General features: G+C 43.2%; 1 protein-coding gene across 9 annotated transcripts in view; it reads right to left on the reverse strand.

Annotated features, from left to right (window-relative positions):
- Positions 1 to 19,087, reverse strand: part of ZNF667 (zinc finger protein 667) — a 40,932-nt gene that overhangs the window by 15,735 nt on the left and 6,110 nt on the right. For 2 of the 9 annotated variants that reach the window (XM_057496433.1, XM_036926381.2), the window contains exons 2-5: positions 17,356 to 17,446; positions 16,061 to 16,187; positions 14,766 to 14,858; positions 79 to 11,019 (exon numbers count right to left, since the gene is read on the reverse strand). In XM_057496433.1, coding sequence (XP_057352416.1) covers positions 9,443 to 11,019; positions 14,766 to 14,858; positions 16,061 to 16,187; positions 17,356 to 17,446 — 1,888 coding nt within the window. In that variant the 3' untranslated portion in view covers positions 79 to 9,442. Of the gene's footprint in view, positions 1 to 78; positions 11,020 to 14,315; positions 14,859 to 16,060; positions 16,188 to 17,011; positions 17,127 to 17,355; positions 17,447 to 19,087 lie in introns of those variants that run through there. The other 7 variants (XR_008995464.1, XM_057496438.1, XM_057496434.1 and 4 more) reach the window with 6 other exon arrangements.

The raw sequence follows: 19,087 nt of genomic DNA on the forward strand, positions 1-19,087 counted from the left end.
TATATTTATTGAAAAAAGTTCACACGTAAGTGGACCTACACAGTTCAAGCCCATGTTGTTCAAGGGTCAGCTGTAAAGTGACCCCTTCTCCTAATTCCAGGTGGATGAATTATATTAAACCTGTATCATTTAAAACAGGAAAGCCGTTAAGCTTCTAAGCTACAATTCCAAATCTAGAGAGGAAACCAAAACTATAGGTAAATACTCAAACTGGCTGCCCACAAAAATGCTGATTTGGTGTGCAATGAATACCTGTACCTGGGCATGTGTTTTACAGTTCTCTACAGTCCAAACAATTCCTTGCTCCCTTACGTCTGACTTGCTCTACACTTTATATTCCTGACTCCTGAAGGATTTGAGCATGCAATCAATGCCGTAACCAATTCAAATGTGAATATAAAGGTACAAAGAAAGTGGTGAAAGTTTGATATTTCACATCAGTGGCCTGTAAAACTGGTAAACTGATTCTGCTCTGTACAAAAACAATCCCCATTCTTTTATCAAATGTGAAACAGTTTATTAGAGGACACTGTAGTGTACTTTATAATCATGGAATAAGAACAACCTTGAACATGACATGAGACCCAGAAGCCATAACATGAAGATTCTAGGTCTGTGTAAGAACTTTACCAAGCTTTTTTATAGACAAAGATAGTATAAACAAAAGGTTTTAACCACCAAAATTGGAGAAATTATTAGAACGATGTAATCTGTGAAATTCATATCCTTAACATAAAAATGTTTCTTCTACAAATCACTTAGAAAATGACACTTCTCCAGAGGTTTAAAGAGGCAATAGGTGACTGATAAATGTGGTAAGTAATGAATCAGTAGGATCAGAAGAAATACAAGTTAAACCAATGAACTATACATTTTTAAATATCAGAGTCATTAAGCATTTGCAAAAGCAGAGGAAGAGAGACTTCCACGTGTTGATGTGAGGGAGTATAAATTTGAACCTTCCTGAAACTCAGCTTATCAATATCAGAATTTTCACTGGGAACACCCAAGATATCCTTTGGCAGCACACAAGTTTGTCTTTCCTCCATATCCCAATAAACAGAAAATAATGTGAAAGGTACTAAACAAAACAGAAAAGAGGGGTCATCAATGGATGAGAGTTAAGTTTTATAAGATACAAAAGGGAGAATTCATGACATGTAGCAGAAGCTGCCATCATTTCAGTCTGAATGTAAGCATTAAAACGGAGATACAAGGACAAGACTGTTAAATGCTTTCCTATGTTAGAGTCATGTCAGTACCCCTGCCAGCAGCTTCTCCATTCTGCCCTCTTCTAGTAGCTTCAATCCTTCAAAAAGAAATTCTCAAAAATCTTCAAGTAAATTCAACAGGATCCTTACTTCACACCATTCACAAAAGTGAATTACAGTTAAATAAAATCCTAAATGTACAATAAAAGTATTAGGAGAAAATACAGGATATGTCCAGTCCAAAACAAAAATGAAAGCCATAAAGGAAAGAATGAATGAAGCAGATTATATCAAAAGTTAGCACAAAGTTAAAAGCAACAGAAAATGTAATAATATAAAGGGAAGACATAAGAATAACCATAAGTAGGTAAAGGACAACTAAGAGAATATAAAAATGGACAAAGGATAAGAATGGGCAAATCACAGAAATGCAGATGATCAATTAATATGAGTCCCTGTCTAACCTCACTTGTATTGAGATGTAAATTTATATAATGTAACATAAAAAACTGGTAGCGTGTGGAGAACTGAGACTCATCACTGCCACTTTGGCCCCTTTGGAGGGCAGTATGGTTAGAAGACAAAACACTGGAAACAATTTAAATCTATCCACAGATGACTAGAAATATTACCAGTGTCTGAAAGAATGGACTGATTGATAAGGATTGGACTAAAAGACATAGATTGAAAAAGCAAATTTTGCAAAATAAATCACATATATTTCTAATATATGTATAAGCTTAGAATAAGTTCTGAATAGATACATCCAACTGCTAAGTGTTTCCTTCTGGGGAGGGAACTGGGATTAGATATTTTGGTCAAGAGATTTAGTGTTATCTGTTATGTTCCAAGTTTTAACCAAGAATGTAATACAATTTATTTTATAAATGTAGTTTAAATTTAAACTACAAAAAAAAAATTGAATGAACTTAGGGAAAACTAGGAAAGTTAGAGTGAGAGTTGGTAACCTAAATGAACTGTTTTGGAATTTGGAGAACCTCATTGGCTTGCCAGCCCTTCCCATGCAGAGAGATAGGTCCCAGTAACCCTTCCCATTCAGGGAAGCAGACCTAGAGTAGGAATACCCAAAGCAGCCCCTGCTATCTACCTAAGACAATAACCAAACCGAATTTTCTTAAATGCAAACAGTGAAGGATTATCACATATGAAGAAAACTATCAGCATAACAAGGACCAAGAGAGAGCTAAACTCAGACTGGGCAAAGTTAAAAGAGAAAACTAAAAATTTACATTAACTTGAGATTTAAACATGTTACATGTTTAAAGCAAATATGGAAAGCTACCAGGAAAAGAATTAGATAGGAGAGAACTACAAATGAAAAAAGTTACGTAGCTGTAATAAACCTAGTAAATGGTTTGAAAGAGAACTGAAGAAACTCTGTATTAACTAAAAAGAAAATTACAGAGAAAAAGGACACAGAAGGTCCAACTAATAGAATTTCCAGAAAAAAATAACAGAAAATATAAGAGGGATGTATCAAATAAGTGATTAAGCATCTTTCTAAACTGAAGAAAGTCATGAATGTTCAGCTTGGAATAGCTCACTGGAAAATGAGTAACCTGAGCTGGCAAGAACCCAACTACAACAGATAAAAATACCCAGAGATATGGTGATGAAACTTCAGAATACTAAATGTGAAACTATCCTAAAAGCTTTCAAAAAATGCAAATATCCCCTAAAAAAGATCAAGACAGCATTAGCCTTCCTTCCCATTAGGAATTAGTAATTTTAGGTAACAGAATAAATCTGATAGATGCCTCTCAAGGTATGAGGTAAAACTACTGGCTCCGAGAAAAACAAAAAAGAAGCCATGGTAGGTATTGAGATCTAATATAAAGCAAGTCCCAGTAAAATGTGGCATGGTTTTGGGAATTAACTGGGCTATGGAAAAGCCCATTTGATGTTAGGAATAGACTCTTTTAAGTGGGGACTAGGATCAGAACACCGGTCCTGTAGAGGAGAAAACATCATCTTCACACAGTGCTTGGCTCTTACTCTTCAGAGAATATTTACATGGTGATGATGATCTAATGCTATTTAATTTCCAACTTTAAAGACCAATCACTGAGATCTGTCTCTGTATGTATACAGATCTAATATTTACTTAATGTAAAAGGCAAAAACAGCTAATATAATGGATGACAGGAGGTTTACAGATAAATGAGAGACTGAAGCCAGAATGGGGGTAGTTTTCTCATTGTGCATAGGATCCGAGAGATGTCTAAAGTTGACAGAGTAAGAAATAAAGGTCAGCTATGTTTTAAGTTAAAATATAACAGAGGAGCTAATATATGACTGACTTGGTTGGATGAGTTAAATCCTTTCACACACACAACTCAAGTTTACAAAGGTGATAGATGGAGAAACAACAGCTGAAACTTAGGAGAAAGGAATACATCAGCTCTGTACTGAAAGGTGTTGGGCGAGAACAACCAGCCTCAGGCCAACCCAGCAGAGTAGCAGCTCAGAGCTCTGCTTTCAGCTGTCTCAGTCACTGGCAGGCTGTGTCTTTTCATGGAGAAAAAATGGCATTTATGGATATCAGACTTTAGCTTTTCACCAATCCTTCCACATCAGTCCCCACTGAAATATGACTTGTTCCAGTTTAGGCTATGTCCTAGTGACCACTCTGGTCCAATCACTGAGTCCCTGGTATAGTCCTCTGGCTAGTCTGGGTCAAGTGCACATCCCTCTACCAGGGGGGCTGGGTCATTGGATTGACCAGTTCACAAACTCCTATGGAATGGGGGCAGGGCTCAGGGAGGTTGAGAATCAGTTCCTATAAAGAGAAAACCTGACCTGAACTGACTGACATAAGCATTTACTGATTTGCTAAGTGCATGGACATTCATATCTTTTGCTGCAGAAATATTGTGTTTGATTAGGAGCTGCTGCCCCAGACCCTGTAACAAGAGTAAGTTAAATTTCCATGGGTCAAGTGGACTCGGTACACAGCAGCTTGTAACTAAACTATCTTACCAGTAGTCCCACAATGGCTACACTCTGGACAAGGTAACCATAGTGAGAGGGTAGTGACCCCTGCCCTCATTAAATGCTCACTTGAGATCTACACTTCTGGTGCAGACAGAATTACAGGGAATAGTTTACCCTCCCTTCTGAAACACTAAAATAGGTGCAAAACATACAAAACCTCGGTATTCAAGACACTGGATACCAGGCAACAAAACAAAGATCCCTGAGAAATGGGAAACAAATGATGTGAGTACTGTGATTTCTCCAGATGACTGCAAGGAGTTTCCGGGCAGTGTCTCTCAACTGAGATGGGCCAGAAGTCAGGCGGACTGGGTGACTAGTTCACCTAACGAAATGCCTGAGTGCTACAGAAAAGCCTAGACATCTGCAGAATGTTTACCTGAGTCTTACCTGAATACAAACTCCACTTTTTAACCTGAATACTGACCAGAACATGCATGTGACAAAATATCTGAAGCTGGAGAAAGAACTGATAGAGCTATAAGGAGAAACAGACAGACACAAAACTACAGTTCAAGACTTCAACATGCATCTCTCAATAGAAAAAGTAGAGAATCAGCTTGAAGACTTGAACACTATCAGCCAACCTGACCTACATGACACCTGAGAAACCCGACACCTAAAACACAGATTTTCAAATGCTCCCAGTACATTTACCCAGACAGACCACATTCAAGACCTTAAAACACATCCATTAACTCTGACCAGAATGGACTAAATCAGAAATCACTAACAAAGATACTTAGAATATCCCCAAATATTTGGACCTAAATGGCACAAGGTTTAGTAACCCAGGGGTCAAGAGAAATCAAATGGGAAAATAAAAAGTATTTTGACCTGAATGAAACTTAGAACATAGATCAAAACATGCAGGATGCAGCTAACTCAGCACTTAGAACAAAATATAATAACACTAAGTTATAAAAGAAATCTCTCAAACCAATGACTTCATCTCCATCTTAATAAAGTAGAAAATGAAGAGCAATGAAACCCAAAGTCAGCACAGAATAAGGAACATAACCAGTAAAGAATATATTCCAAAATAAGGAATATAAACCAATGAAATATGGAAAAGTAAAACAAGCAAATGAATAATAAAACTTCATTTAGACTAATTACACACACACACACACACACACACACACACACAAACTAGGCAACTCAACAATACTTGGAATGGCAGAGGTGACATCAGTACAAATTCTAGCTATTAAATGGACCTTAAGGGAATGCTGTGAAATTTATGCAACCTTGGTAGCCAAAAAATAAATGAGCAGAACAGTTCTGTATCCATTAAAGAAATGGAATTTGTCATTTAAATCTTCCCAATATTTTCAGATATCTCACTGTTGTTGCTAGGTTATTTCTGTTATGGTCAGGATATATTTTATATAATTAATTTTTTTTAACTTATTAAAAAATTTTTTATGGTCTCCGGGTGAAACGTTTCATATGTACTTGAAAAGACTCATAAACAGAACAGGCTGGTGGCTGCCATGGAGGAAGAGAGTGGAGGGAAGGATGACACAGGTAGGAGGGGAAGAACTAGAACATTTTGTCTTGATATGGGTGATGGTTGTGAGTGCACGTACATGTCAAAATTCATCAAGCTGTACGCTAAGATTTCTGCATTTTATATTTAAGGTGGGTTTCTAGTCGATAGCATAGAGTTGGGTCCTTTTCCATTCAATCTTACATTTCTTTTAACTGGTGTGTGTTTAGACCACCCAGATTTGATGTAGTTTTTGATATATTTGGATTAAAATTTACCCATCCTCTTAACTATTTTCTAATTATTCAGTCTATTCTTTGTCTTTTTGTTCTTTCTGTTGGGTTAACTGAGCATTTCTGGTTATTCCATTTTATTAACTAATTGTTTATATCTCCAAAAAAATCTTAGTGGTTACTCTAGGGTTTACAATATATATCTTTAGCCAGAATATATCTTCAAATAATATGCCACTTACAAGTAAAGATCTTACAAAATATTTTCCCAATTTCCCCCTCCAATCCTTTGTGCTTTTGATATATTTTACTTTCATGTATGCTATAAACACACAAAAACATGTTACTTTTTTTATTTTTTAGATACTGAGATAAACTAAAAGAAAAATTTTACTTTCATTTATTACATTTCTGGATATCTTCTTTGTGTATATTCAAGTATCCTGTTACATCATGCTTCTGCTTTAAAAACTTCACAAAACATTTCTTCTATTTTCTGGCAATGTATTCTCAGTTTTTCTTTCACTGAGAAAGTCTTCATTTCTCTATCAAATTTTAAAGATATATCCGTGAAAATTTCATAGACAGCTTTTCTCTCAACCCTTTACAAATGTCATTACATTCTCTAGGTTTCTGGTAAGTCTGCTGTAATTCTTATGTGTGTTCCTCTGTATGTAATGTCTTGTTTTTTTTCTTCATCTTTCTTGTTCTCTGAGCTTTATACATTTGTGTTTTGGTGTCATTACCAATTATTTCTTCAAATATTTTTTGTTTTCTCTATTCCTTGTGGAATTCCAATTTACATGTATGTTGGAACAACAGACTTTCCCCTGCAGGTCTTTGGATGTTCTATTCTTGTCTCTCCCCCTCCCCCTGCGGGTTCACTTTGGGGAATTGTTATTGACCTACCTTCAGTGTTCTCTTTCCTTAGCTGTGTGACAAGCCTGAAGACATTACTCACCTGTTACTGTTCATTTCCAGATTTCCATTAGATTCTTACAACCCATCTCTGCTCCACTGACCCAGCTGATTTGCCTGCTGTGCATCTCTTTTAGAGCCTTTAACACATTATCAGTTAAATTCTGTGTCAGGTAGGCCAACAGCTATGTCATTCCTCAGTCCAGTTCCGGATTGCTTCGTCTGTTGGTTGGGGTGGGGGGGGGGAGAGTTGTTATTCTTGCATTTGTCAATGTCTTGTTTTGTTTTGCCAAAAGCCAGATACTTTGTGCAGGACAGTAGAAACTGAAGTAAATAGATTTAATTCTTGGAAGTGGCCATGTCATTCCCTCTGTCAAGGCTTTAGTGTGGGGTTTTCACTAATATACTCAGGAATCAGACTAGGTTTCCGATTGGGTGCTCCTGTCACCCAAAGTTCACCAGTCCCTAAAAATCATTAGTGAGGGCCTGTTTTCCCAAAGGTTTATCTCTTGGGATAGGTGTCTGGGTCACCTTCAGGTTTAAATGCTCCCTTTGAATTATGCTTCAGAGGCAGGCCAGCCATACTATTTTCTTTTACTTATTCAGTACTCACTGTGTGCTTACCACTTCCTATATATACCAATGCTGGAACCTGTAACTTCCCTAATCCTCTGTGACTCTCCGCCATTATTTTGTGCACTGGTATTCTTTGCCTTTAACATCTTCCAACTTTGTGTGCCTAGTAAAATTCCTGTTCTTCCTTTAAAACCATCACCATCTCCCACAGTGATCCTTGTCCCCATGCCCTTCATTGCCATGAAGTTGATCTTTCTCCTCTATACTACCCGTGCGCCTTATATGTTTCCATGTTTTAATACCTGTATTCCCTAGTAAGCTGTTAAGTGCCTGGGGCAAGAACACTGTCTCATTAGCTCACATTACCCACATGAGGTTGTGACCACTGATTTGGAACCAACAGCTATGGCAGACTGGCAGAGGAATTAGCAAAGCAGAGGGTGGTGTGGAAGGAGGGAGGAAAGACCCGTCTCTCCATTAACCTTCCATGCTGTTTGCTCACCAATTTGCTCCAAGTGCTGATTTTTTTCATACTGATTTTGCAGAATTGATGACAATTTTAAATGGAAAATTGTTCTATTATCCTGCATGCATGTTCACCCTTCGCAAATCTGGCCGTTTCCTCAGCTGTGGTCAAAGTTAGAGGGCCCTAACCCACACGGTCACACATTCCACATCATTGTCTTAACAAAAATGGGTGCCTTCTGCTTTTGCAGAAGGAAAACTTACACAAAAAGTTGAACTATATATAACCCAATTACAAAAAAGAACTGATCTTATTTCTTACATATTTTACAGAAGAAAAAAAGGACTGAAAGCTATTATATATGGTGAACAGCCAACAGGAAAAGTGCCCGGCACATAATCCAGTTTCCCCCATGAATTAGCCTGGGCTGTCATAGAACACCACAGACCAGGGACCACGGACAAGATAAACCTATTCTCATGGTTCTGGAGGCTGCAAGTCTGAGATCAAGGTGCCGTGTTGGGCACTGATGAGGGCCCTCTTTCTGGCTTACAGACGGCCACCTTCTTGCTGTATCTCCACCCAGCAGGGAGCAAGCTCTCCCGTGTCCCTTCTTTCAAAGATATTAATCCCATCACAAGGGCCCCGCCCACATGACCTCATCCAACCTTAATTATCTCCCAAGGGCCTTGTTTCCAAATACCATCCCATTGGGAGTTAGGGACTCAATGTGGATTGTGGTCGGGATCACATTCAGGGAATGGCTCCCTATTCTCTAGCACTCACTCACTGCTACCAGTATTCTTACATGAAAACATCCATGTTTACTCATGTAAATATAGCCATGTTTACTTCCAAATAGCACATCTCTCCCCAGTCTGAAGTCCCCATTCCTAGTGCATTGTGGTTCCCCAGGACCTGCCTCAGGCTGGTTAGATTTCCACATCATGAAGACCATCTTCACGTCCATGACAATAGGGGTGATGCCCCCCTGCTCCTCTCTGTGATGAGCTCACTCTTCATTCTCGCCCCCAGCTTCTCTCAGCTGAAAGCAGCAGCCTGGTTTGCCAGGAAGTCTCTTAGATGTGGCGGTTCTAGCTCTAAGGGATGAACTCAAACTTTTTCTTCATGTGACCTTAAATCAGGCTGAAAGCCCCATTCACAAAAATGGACTTTATGGTTCCACTTTGTCATGTGACCAATGAAATAGCTTTAAAACTACAATGGAAATAAAGTATCAATGGTTCTTATTCAATGAAGAATGGTCCTCATTAGAGATGACTGATCCAACCATCTGAGTTTGTGAACTTTGAAATTAAGACCTATGATAAGATAACTGCCCTCAGCTGATTTCAAATCTTCAGGTCAAAAGTCACCAGTAACTTTTATTCTTTGGCTTTCAAAATGGGACACATCATCAAATGGTCCCATTTTTACAAAACTTACATTACAGATGAACACATCTTCCTCATGCCTCTGTTTCTGCTACTGTGTTAGCCTCCCCCTTTGCTTTTACATATTTAAAACAACCTTAGGCTTTTCCTTCTGAATGTGTATTCTGATGTCGAATCAGGGATGAGCTCCGACTATATGCCTTCCCACACTTACTACATTCATAGGGTTTCTCTGAAGAATGACTTCTCTGATGCCGAATAAGATCAGAGCCACTGCTAAAGGCCTTCCCACACTCATTACATTCATAGGGTTTCTCTCCAGTGTGGCTTCTTTCGTGTAGAATCAGGGATGTGCGCTGACTAAAGGCCTTCCCACATATTTTGCATGTGTATGGTTTCTCTCCAGTGTGAATTCTTTCATGCTGGGCAAGGTGTGCACTTTGACTGAATGCCTTCCCACACTGGGCACACTCATAGGGTCTATCCTCAGTATGAATTCTCTTATGTCGAGTTAGAGATATTCGGTGGCTGAAGGCTTTCCCACATTCCTCACACTGGTAGGGTTTTTCTCCAGTATGAATTCTCTCATGTTCAATAAGAAATGACTGGCGGCCAAAAACTTTACTACATTTATTGCATTTGAAAGGTTTCTCTTCAGAATGAATGTTCTGATGTATCTTAAGGTTGGCGGTTCCAGAGAACATCTTCCCACATTCCTTACATTCAAACAGTTTCTTTTTCCTTGCATGAACTTTCTGATGCTGAATAAGGGATGAATGCCGATTACAGACCTTCTCACATTTATTACATCTGTGTAGTTTCTCTCCATTATGCATTCTTAGATGCAGAATAAGGGTTGAGAGCCGCCTGAAGTCCTTCTCACATTTATCACATTTGTAGGGTTTCTGTGAAGTGTGAATTCTTTGATGAAGTATAATCGATGAAATCCTATTAAAAGATTTTCCACATTTTCTGCATTTATAAGGGTTCTCTGAATGGTGACTTCTCTGCTGTAGATTCTGACTTAGAGCCTCACTTTCATGGGTTTCCTCTCCAGCATGAAGTCTTTGATGTGTAACAAGGACTGATCTCTTATTGAAGAATCTCCCACATTTGTTGCATTTATGTACTGTCTTTCCATTGTGAATTTTCCTATGAAGTAAAAGGGATGACAGTCGAATGAAGGCCTTCCCACATTTTCTGCACTGATGGACATTCTCGACCAAGTGGATTTTCTGATGTACACTGAGAGATGGACATTGACTCCAGGCCTTCCCACAATCAGAGGTTGCCTTTCCATCATGAATTTTTCCATGCAGAGTAAGGGTGGTTCTGTGCATGAAGCTTTCCCCACACTGATCACACTTGTGGCTTTTCCTTCCATTGTGAATTTTCTGATGAAGAATGAGGGAAGAGATCTGTCTGAAAGCTTTTCTACAGTTGCTGCACCCATATGGCTTCTCTCCAGTATGAGAGTTCTGATGAAGTTTGAGAGAGAAGCTCTGACTAAAGACTTTCCCACAGTCATTACATTTTAAAGATTTCTTTCCTGAACGAACTCTCTTGGGTTTTATTAGGACTGAATTCTTCTTACAGCCTCTCTTTCCTGTGGAAATGTTTTGTGGTGCAGGAACTGGTTTATGACAGATGCTGTGCCCAGATTTGTTACACTGATTTGTAGGTAACTTCTTGGTCTCACATTTAGACCCTGAGTCTGAAAGACACCAAGAAATCCAGTATTTGTTTTCCTGTGCTGGAAAAGTAAAGGCTCTGTGCAGTCATCATCATCAATCACAGTAACAATGATAACCAGAACAGTAACTTTTAGTTTTATTATGGTTTTAACATAACAGGGTCTTTACAGAAATACTTAATAACTGGAATTCAGGACAGCTTGCAATTTGAAATGAATAAATGAAGGTTTTATTTGTAAGATAAATTTATACCATATGCTACATGGTGATCCATTAGATGAATATAGTTTTATTATATGAAAAGTCCAGAAAAACCACAGATAGCAGGAAAATTAGTTGCATGGGGCTGGAGGTGGGAGTGGGGAATAACTGTAAATGGGTGAGGGTCCAGTTTACTGGGGTGGGTAAAAGGTTCTAAAACTAGATCATGGTGATGGGTGCATCACTTCTGGTGATCGATTGTACACTCAAAATGGGTGAATTTTACAATATGGAAATTTTTCCTCCATGAAGTTGTAAATTTTAAAAATGTATTCTTAAAATCGATTGTGTAAAACAAAACTAGGGGGCCCTCTTGTCCCCTTCCTTCCTGGCCTGAGCCAGGAGCTCTGTCCTCTAGCTTTCTAAATAAAAGCCTCTGCCTTGCTCTCTTAAAAAACAAAACAGAACAAAAAAAACTGAACTTCTGGTTTCTGGTTCCTCATGTAAGAAGCTTGGAAATTGCCACTTTGTCTTAGTAACAAGTAAAAAGCTACAGACTCTAAAGCCAACAACTCTTCTTGGATCCATAAGAGAGGGGAGGGCACAGAGCAAATCACTGCCTCCAAAACTGGAGGGACAGAAGGACTCAGGGAGCCTCCGCTCACTGGAGCAGACACTCAAGCAAAACCCCAGGAACCCATGCCGAGTCAAGAAAACCTCAGCTGTAACTGACCAGCTGCTGGAGGCCCAGTGCCATCACATCTGAGTTAAATACTCCAGGGGCACCTTGAAAATGGTAAATAGCAGAGAAAAATCTTCCAGGCTACCAGCCATGGGAGGGGAGGAGGAACTATTTTATGATAACAGCAGAGCCCTCCGTTCTTCACAAGGGAAACCATTTAACCAGCGTCTGATCTGGGGAAGGAAATCCCAACCCCAGCAGGCACCAGACATCCTGTCCCAACTACGGGACATTCAAGCCCAGAGTCACAGGTCCCTAATCACAGAACCACATAATGCACAGGTTGTCCTCCCATTTATTTTTATCTTCCTTGATTTCTCTCAGCAATGTTTGTAGTTGTTAGTGTATAAATCTTTCATCTCTGGTTAAATTTATTCCTAAATATTTTATCCTTTTCGGTACTAACATAAACGGGATTTTCTCAATTTCCTTTTCAGAGTGGTCATTGTTAGTGTATACAAACAGCTGATTTTTGAGTGTTGATTTTGTATCCTGCCACTTTACTGAATTTATTTGTTCTAACAGTTTTGTGCAAAACCCTTAGTGTTTTCTACAGATAAGATCACATAAAATATATTATAAAAATGTCCATACTACTCAGAGCAATACAGATTTAATGCCATCTGTGTCAAAATCCCAATGAAATTTTTTGAAGAAATAGAAAAAAAAGTCCTAAAATTCATATGGAATCTCAAAGGACCTGAATAGCCAAAACAATCTTGAAAAAGAGGAAGAAAGCTGAAGGCTCCTACTTGCTGATTTCCAGGCATTCTACAAAGCAACAGCAGTTAAGATAGTGTGGTGCTGGCATAAAGGCAGACAGACATACAGACCAACAGAACAGAACAGAGGGCCCAGAAATAAACCCCTGCATGTCTGGCCAAATGATTTCCAACAAGAGTGCCAAGACTACACAATGGGGACACAACAGTCTCACCCACAAACAGTATTGGGAAAACTGGATGTCCACATGCAGAAGGACAGAACTTGGACCCTTCCATTACACCAAATACAAAAATTAATTTGAAATGGATTAGAGACCTAAACTTAAGACCTACAACTATTAAAATCCTAGAAGAAAATATACGGGAAAAGCTTCAGGACACTGGATTTAGCACTGACTTGTTAGATATGACAACAAAGGCAGAGGCAACAAAATTAAAAAACAGACAAATGGGACTACATGAAACTACTTGTACGTGTCAAAGGAAGCAATCAACAGAGTGAAGAGTCAACCTCTGGAAGAAAAAACTGCAAATCACCATCTATTTTGGGGGTAATGTACATATTAAAGAACTATAGTTCATGAGTAGTTTTTTGGTTAGCATAATGTCCATTAGGTTCATCCATGTTGTAACATGTGACAGGATTCTCTTTTTAAAGCCTGCATAATATTCCATTACATGTGTGCACCACATTTTCTTTATCCATTCGTCTCAATGGATAGCTCAACAACAAAGGACAAATAATCCTATTAAAAAATGATCAAAGGACTTGAAATGACATTTCTCTAAGGAAGATAGATAATTGGTCAATGGCCAATAAACACATGAAAAGATGTTCCACATCACTACCTAAGGAAATGTTAAATTAAACCTATGTCACTTCACACCACACTATAAAAAGAACCAGAAAACAATAGTTAGCAAGGATGAGAAGTCAGAAGCCTCACACACCACTGGAGGAAATGACAAATGGCGCAGCCATCTCCATCCGTGTGGAAAACAGAGAGGCTCCTGAGAAGATTAAAACTAGAACTACCATATGATCCGGCAATCCCATTTCTGGGTACATAGTCAAAGGAACTGCAATCAGGATTTCATAAATGTATCTGCACCCACATGTTCACTGGAGCATTATTCACAGTAGCCAAGGGGTGGAAGCAACTCAAACAGTCACTGACAGACGAATGGATAAAGAAAATGTGGTGCACACATGCAATGGAATATTATGCAGGCTTTAAAAAGAGAATCCTGTCACATGTTACAACATGGATGAACCTAACGGACATTATGCTAACCAAAAAACTACTCATGAGAGGTCAAATACAGTATGATTCCAGTCATATGACATAGCCATAGTCGTCAAAATCATAGAAACAGAAAGTAAAAAGGTGGTGGCTGGGTGGAGAGTCGGGGAGAAGTGGTGTTTACTGGGTAGAGTTTCAGTATTGTTAAGATGAAAAGCTCTAGAGGACTGTTACACAACAATGTGAATGTACTTAACTGCACATTTGAAGATAGCTAAGATGACAAATTTAAAATTGTTTTTTTACCACAATTACAAAAAATAACTCATAGAACTGTAAAAGATAAATAACTTGACCAATCAAAGAGGACCTGTTAGAAAAGAGAATGAGTTCTCACAAAGTAGTCAAAGTAAATAGTTATGGGAAAATTTTTAATTTTTTTTAAGGAATGAGGAAAATGAGGCAAATTTGAACATCATCATTAGAAATGTTAGAATCCACTTTCTCTAAAGGGAAATATGACCACCAGGGAAGGGAATGTGGTAGGCGGGGATGAGGGTGTTAGGAGCTGAGCTTCTGAGACCAGAGGTGGGGATCTAAGCCAGCTCTGCTGCCCTGGACTAGTCACTGAACCTCTGTGGTCCTCAGCTTCCTGGTCTACAAAATAGGAATAGTAACAGTATCTACCTTATAGGTTGGGGGGAACCTGTACTTACTAAATGTTGGATATTTTCCTTCTGGGGGCTCATACTGGAGACCTGAGTGTCTGCACAGGCCTGGAGCCTGTGGGGAAAGTGGCTCCCAAACACTGCCTTGAGGAGGCCGCTCCCACGGAAGCCTAGTTCGCCACTCACCTGGGCCCTGACGTCTTCTCACGGGCTCCACCATCCAGGGCGCTTCCCTTTTCTCCAACAGAGCAATCACGTTTGGCCTCCGGAAGGAAAATCCTGCACATGGGAGAACATCAGAACTGAGCATGTGGGTGCCACAGGCGTCAGAGACAAGCCCCGTGTCCACAGGACGGGTTTATCTTCACAAAGGGAGCGTGGAGGATGCCAAGGGCCAGTAGAGAATGAGGCCAGCAGAGCTGTTCACCTCTAAGCTACAAAGTCAACACCTTCCTGAAAAGATGCCCCGGAACCTGCCGTGGCTGGTCATTAAGCCACAGCCTTTCTTCTCCAGCCCACCCTTCTCTGACCCATCCTGTGGTGCTCGGTGGGCTGCAACCCCGTCACCAGCTGCTCCCTGCCGCTACCCACCCACAGGGGCTCTGGGGGCTTTACCTTCTGCTTTTCTTTTCCCTGCACTCCAGACCAGCCTCATCTTGCCCCTTTAGCAGCGTAAACCAACGAGGCAGCACATCCCTCTGCTCCTTCAGAAGTCTGAGTCCCTCCCTAAAAAGCCCAGACTTGTCCCTCTGCCCCCCAGTCCTAGGATGGTGGCTCTGCCCTGCACTTAGCACCTCTGCCTTATCTCAGCACCCACTACTCACCTCAAACAGTACCTGTTAAATCAACCCATATTAAATCCTCTCTCTTAAACCCACCAGGTGTCCTCAAAAGATCTCATATATAGTCACTAGATGACCAGCAACTGTGCTCCTAGGTGCACACCCATGAGAAATGACCACACACACACACCCAGACACTCAGACCCAGTCATCCACAGAGCACATTCACAACAGCCTGAGTGGAAACAGCCCAAATGCCCAGCTGATGAGCGGAGAAACACACGGGGAGTATAACTTAGCCATAAAAGGGAGGAGGTACTGAAAAGACACAGTACAGGTGAACCTTGAAGGCATTACATTAAGTCAAAGAAGCCAACACACAGGAACATGTATCTGTGGTTCCGTTTCTGAGAGGCCAATAGGTGAATTCAGAAACGGAAAGTGGATTAGTGGCTGCCTGATCTTGGGGGGTTGCCAATGGGCACAAGGCTGCTTCAGGGCTCAGGAAAATGTTCTAAACTGACTGTGGGGTTGGATGCCCAAGTGTGGGAACCACTGAGCCGTACACTGCACACGGGTGAATAGCACAGTATCAAGAAAGCTATTGAAAAAGCAAACAAACTGGAGTGGCTGCTTTCCTGACTGGGCTGCCGGATCGCTGTCCCCACGGCTGGAGCGGGTTCCGGGGCAGAACCATACCAAGAGACACCAGGTTCTGGTAGTTCTCCAACATGACTTCTTCATACAGGTCCTTCTGAGTGGGGCCCAGCTGTTCCCACTCCTCCTTGGAGAAGTAGACGGCCAAATCCCCGAACGTCACTGGTGCCTGAAACGGAAGAAAGTGCATGTCCTCGTGGTTCCCCATGGCTGGAGAGAACAGGGGCCTCGTCCCAAGTGCAGGAGACACGCAGTGCCAGAGGTCATCTGGGCTCTGAGGCCCCAGGGGCAGGTGTGTTAAATAAACACAACACAACGCGATACCTGGAACTGATACTAAGGATCGTGTTAACACATCAAGGACTTACCGGGCATCAAGCCAAGGCATTTTTCTAAGCACCCTAGGTGCCCTGACTTGTGTTAGCGGGATAGAGCACTGCTGAGAGGTCCACAGCAGTGTCACGGACGAGGAAACTGAGGCCCGGGGGGTGGGGACGTACTGAGGGTCTCAGAGTTGGGCTCAATCTGGGCAGTTTGACATGACTTATGCCCCCCAACCCACTCCCTGAAGAGCACAGGAGTCTGCCTCACAGGGCAAAGGACCCTCTGCAGATGCCATCAAGGTGACCAATCAGCTGGCCTTAAAACAGGGAGATTGTCCTGGCATATCCAGGCAGGCAGTGTGATCACAGGGGTCCCCCAGAGTGAAGAATTTCCTCCAGCTGGTGGAAGAGAGCAGAAAGGGGGGTTGGGAGGCGTGAAGCAGGAGGGGGGTTTGAGTGGCTACTGCCGGCTTCAAGAGGAAGAGGTGCCCACACAGGGAGCAGAAGGGACGGAAGTCCCGATACTGATGCGTCCAGAAGAGGCCCCTGCCCCCGATGCAGCCCAAATCAGAGGGCCAGCCACCCGCACTGCACCCAACCTCCAGCCCACAGGCTGTGGGAGAGACGAGCAGCCCAGGTCGCGTGACGATGGGCCACTCAGGATGCTCACTGCAGAAAACCACCAAGTGCTGAAGCACCTCAGGAAAGAAGGCGGGCTCCCTGGCCTGGCTCCGGGGAACCCAACCTGAATACAGGGTCACATCAGCGATCTCCTCCCTGTAAACCTGTGCCGTGTAAGTAAAAGCAAAGCGACGTTAAGGGACGGACCCCGAGCGCAGCATGGAAGCCCGTCTGCCCCCGCCCTTCCTTCTCCAGCACCAACGGACCCAAAGGTGCTGCTGGGTGAACGGGCGAGCAGTCACGCGCACGCGGAGAAGAGGGCGTCTCCTTGGAAGGAAAGCCGACAGCGTCTGTCTTGCCAAGTGGAGCCTCCAGAGGACGAATCCCACGTACCTTGGACCTGGTTTTCCCCGGAGCGGCGGACATCCTTGCCTCCCCCTGGAGGGTCCACTCCGGAGAGGGGCGGAGCGCTAGGAAGGTGGGGCTGGGGGAGAAGAGAAGCCACGAGGTCAGGTGGGCCTTCTGGGCGGCCCCGATACCCCGGGGTGAGCCTCCCTTGGCCGCGCCCCCGGGCCCCACACGCACACGCAGACCCGTACAAGGAGGTCAGATCGTCTTCAGCACGCCTACCCTTCCCGGGGTCAGGGAGGGGCCACGGACAATGTTATCTGCTCCCAAGGTCGCAGAAGGCTCCGCACTGGGAGGCAAATGAAACGTGTTCGTCCCTCTGACACAGTATTTGTTGAGTGCCTACAGATGCCAGGCCCTGCCCCACGTGCTGAGCAGAGGGCAGAACTGGAGTGGATTAGTGCCAGCTCCCACGCACCCTACATTCCGGCCAGGAAGGCAGGTCCACACCGAACAGTGTTAGCTGAGATCATCGGTCTGAAGACAGAAAGGCCCAGCCGGGGGTGCCGAATGGTGGGGGCGGCCTCTCAGAGGAGCCACCCAAGCCGAGGTCCGAGGGCAGTGGGAGTGTGCGCCACCCGGGCGCTGGGGGAGGAGCACCGTGCACGGGGCCACAACACGCGCAAGGCGGGCGCCGGGCATGTGGGGGGCAGCAAGGTCAAGGCGGGGTTCCACATCAGGACGGGGGTGGCGGGCAGCTTGGAACGGATCCCAAGTGTGGTAAGACGCCAGTGGGCAGGGGCTGAGCAGGAGCGGCACACCAGACAGCACCCGGCAGATCTGGGGCAAATGAGCTGTGTTGTCTGCTGCAGGGCTGGTGAGGGTATGCATTCTCAGCCCCACACTCAGCACGGAGCGGCGCCGCAGGAGCAGCTGCGGAGGGACGCCACACCAGTCCCCGGCCCTCCCCAGCGCTCATCCCCAGCCCTCCACCCTGGCTTTTGGAGACAGGCGGGGTCTAGAAAGTCAGAAACGGGAGCATACTTTTTATTTCCCCCACTTTGAAAAATTAAATTGTGAAAACATATTTGTGAAAATTTAAAAAGGGAAACCTCACTAAACTGGAGTCCGGAGGCCAGAAGGGGGAGCTCGCACGCCACCGCTGCTCGGCAAGAACTGTCCTGTCCACCTCAGACCCCAGGGGAAGAATCCTCAGGGGGGAGGAATCCGCAACCACAGGCCCCAACAGGGCGAGATGTACAAGCGCATCTGTTCACCAGCTGTATTCTTTACCTATCATATAGTGAACTGGAAACCTAAGTGTTTCCGAGTTCTGCGAGCTGCTCTGGCAAATTAACTGAACCCAAGGAGAGGTCATGGGAGCCTCCAGTTTTTAGCCGAGCTGGACAGAAGTTGTGGGTAGCCCGGGGACCCACTACTTGCAACTGGCATCCGCAGTGGGGGCAGTCTCTAGAACTGAGCCCTTCACCTGCGGGGTCTGGACTAGTGTCAGAAGCAAGTTAAACAGTAGGGCACCCAGGGGCGTCTCAGGACTGCCTGGTGTGGGAAACCCCCATGTTTGGGGCCCAAAGTGCTGGGAGCGCGGCACCAGTGTGAAGGCAAAGGGGACCCAGGGCACAGACTGAGTCTTCCCAAAGCACCGCGTGCTCCACTTACCATCGACTTCCAACCCACTCGAGTGCAGCCCAGGTACCCTGGACCAGCTCCTGGCACGTGCAAGGGGCTTGCACACACGTGCTCCCTGAATGAATGACTC

Source organism: Manis pentadactyla, assembly GCF_030020395.1.
Source record: "Manis pentadactyla isolate mManPen7 chromosome 15 unlocalized genomic scaffold, mManPen7.hap1 SUPER_15_unloc_1, whole genome shotgun sequence".
In the NCBI taxonomy this organism is placed as follows: Eukaryota; Metazoa; Chordata; class Mammalia; order Pholidota; family Manidae; genus Manis; species Manis pentadactyla.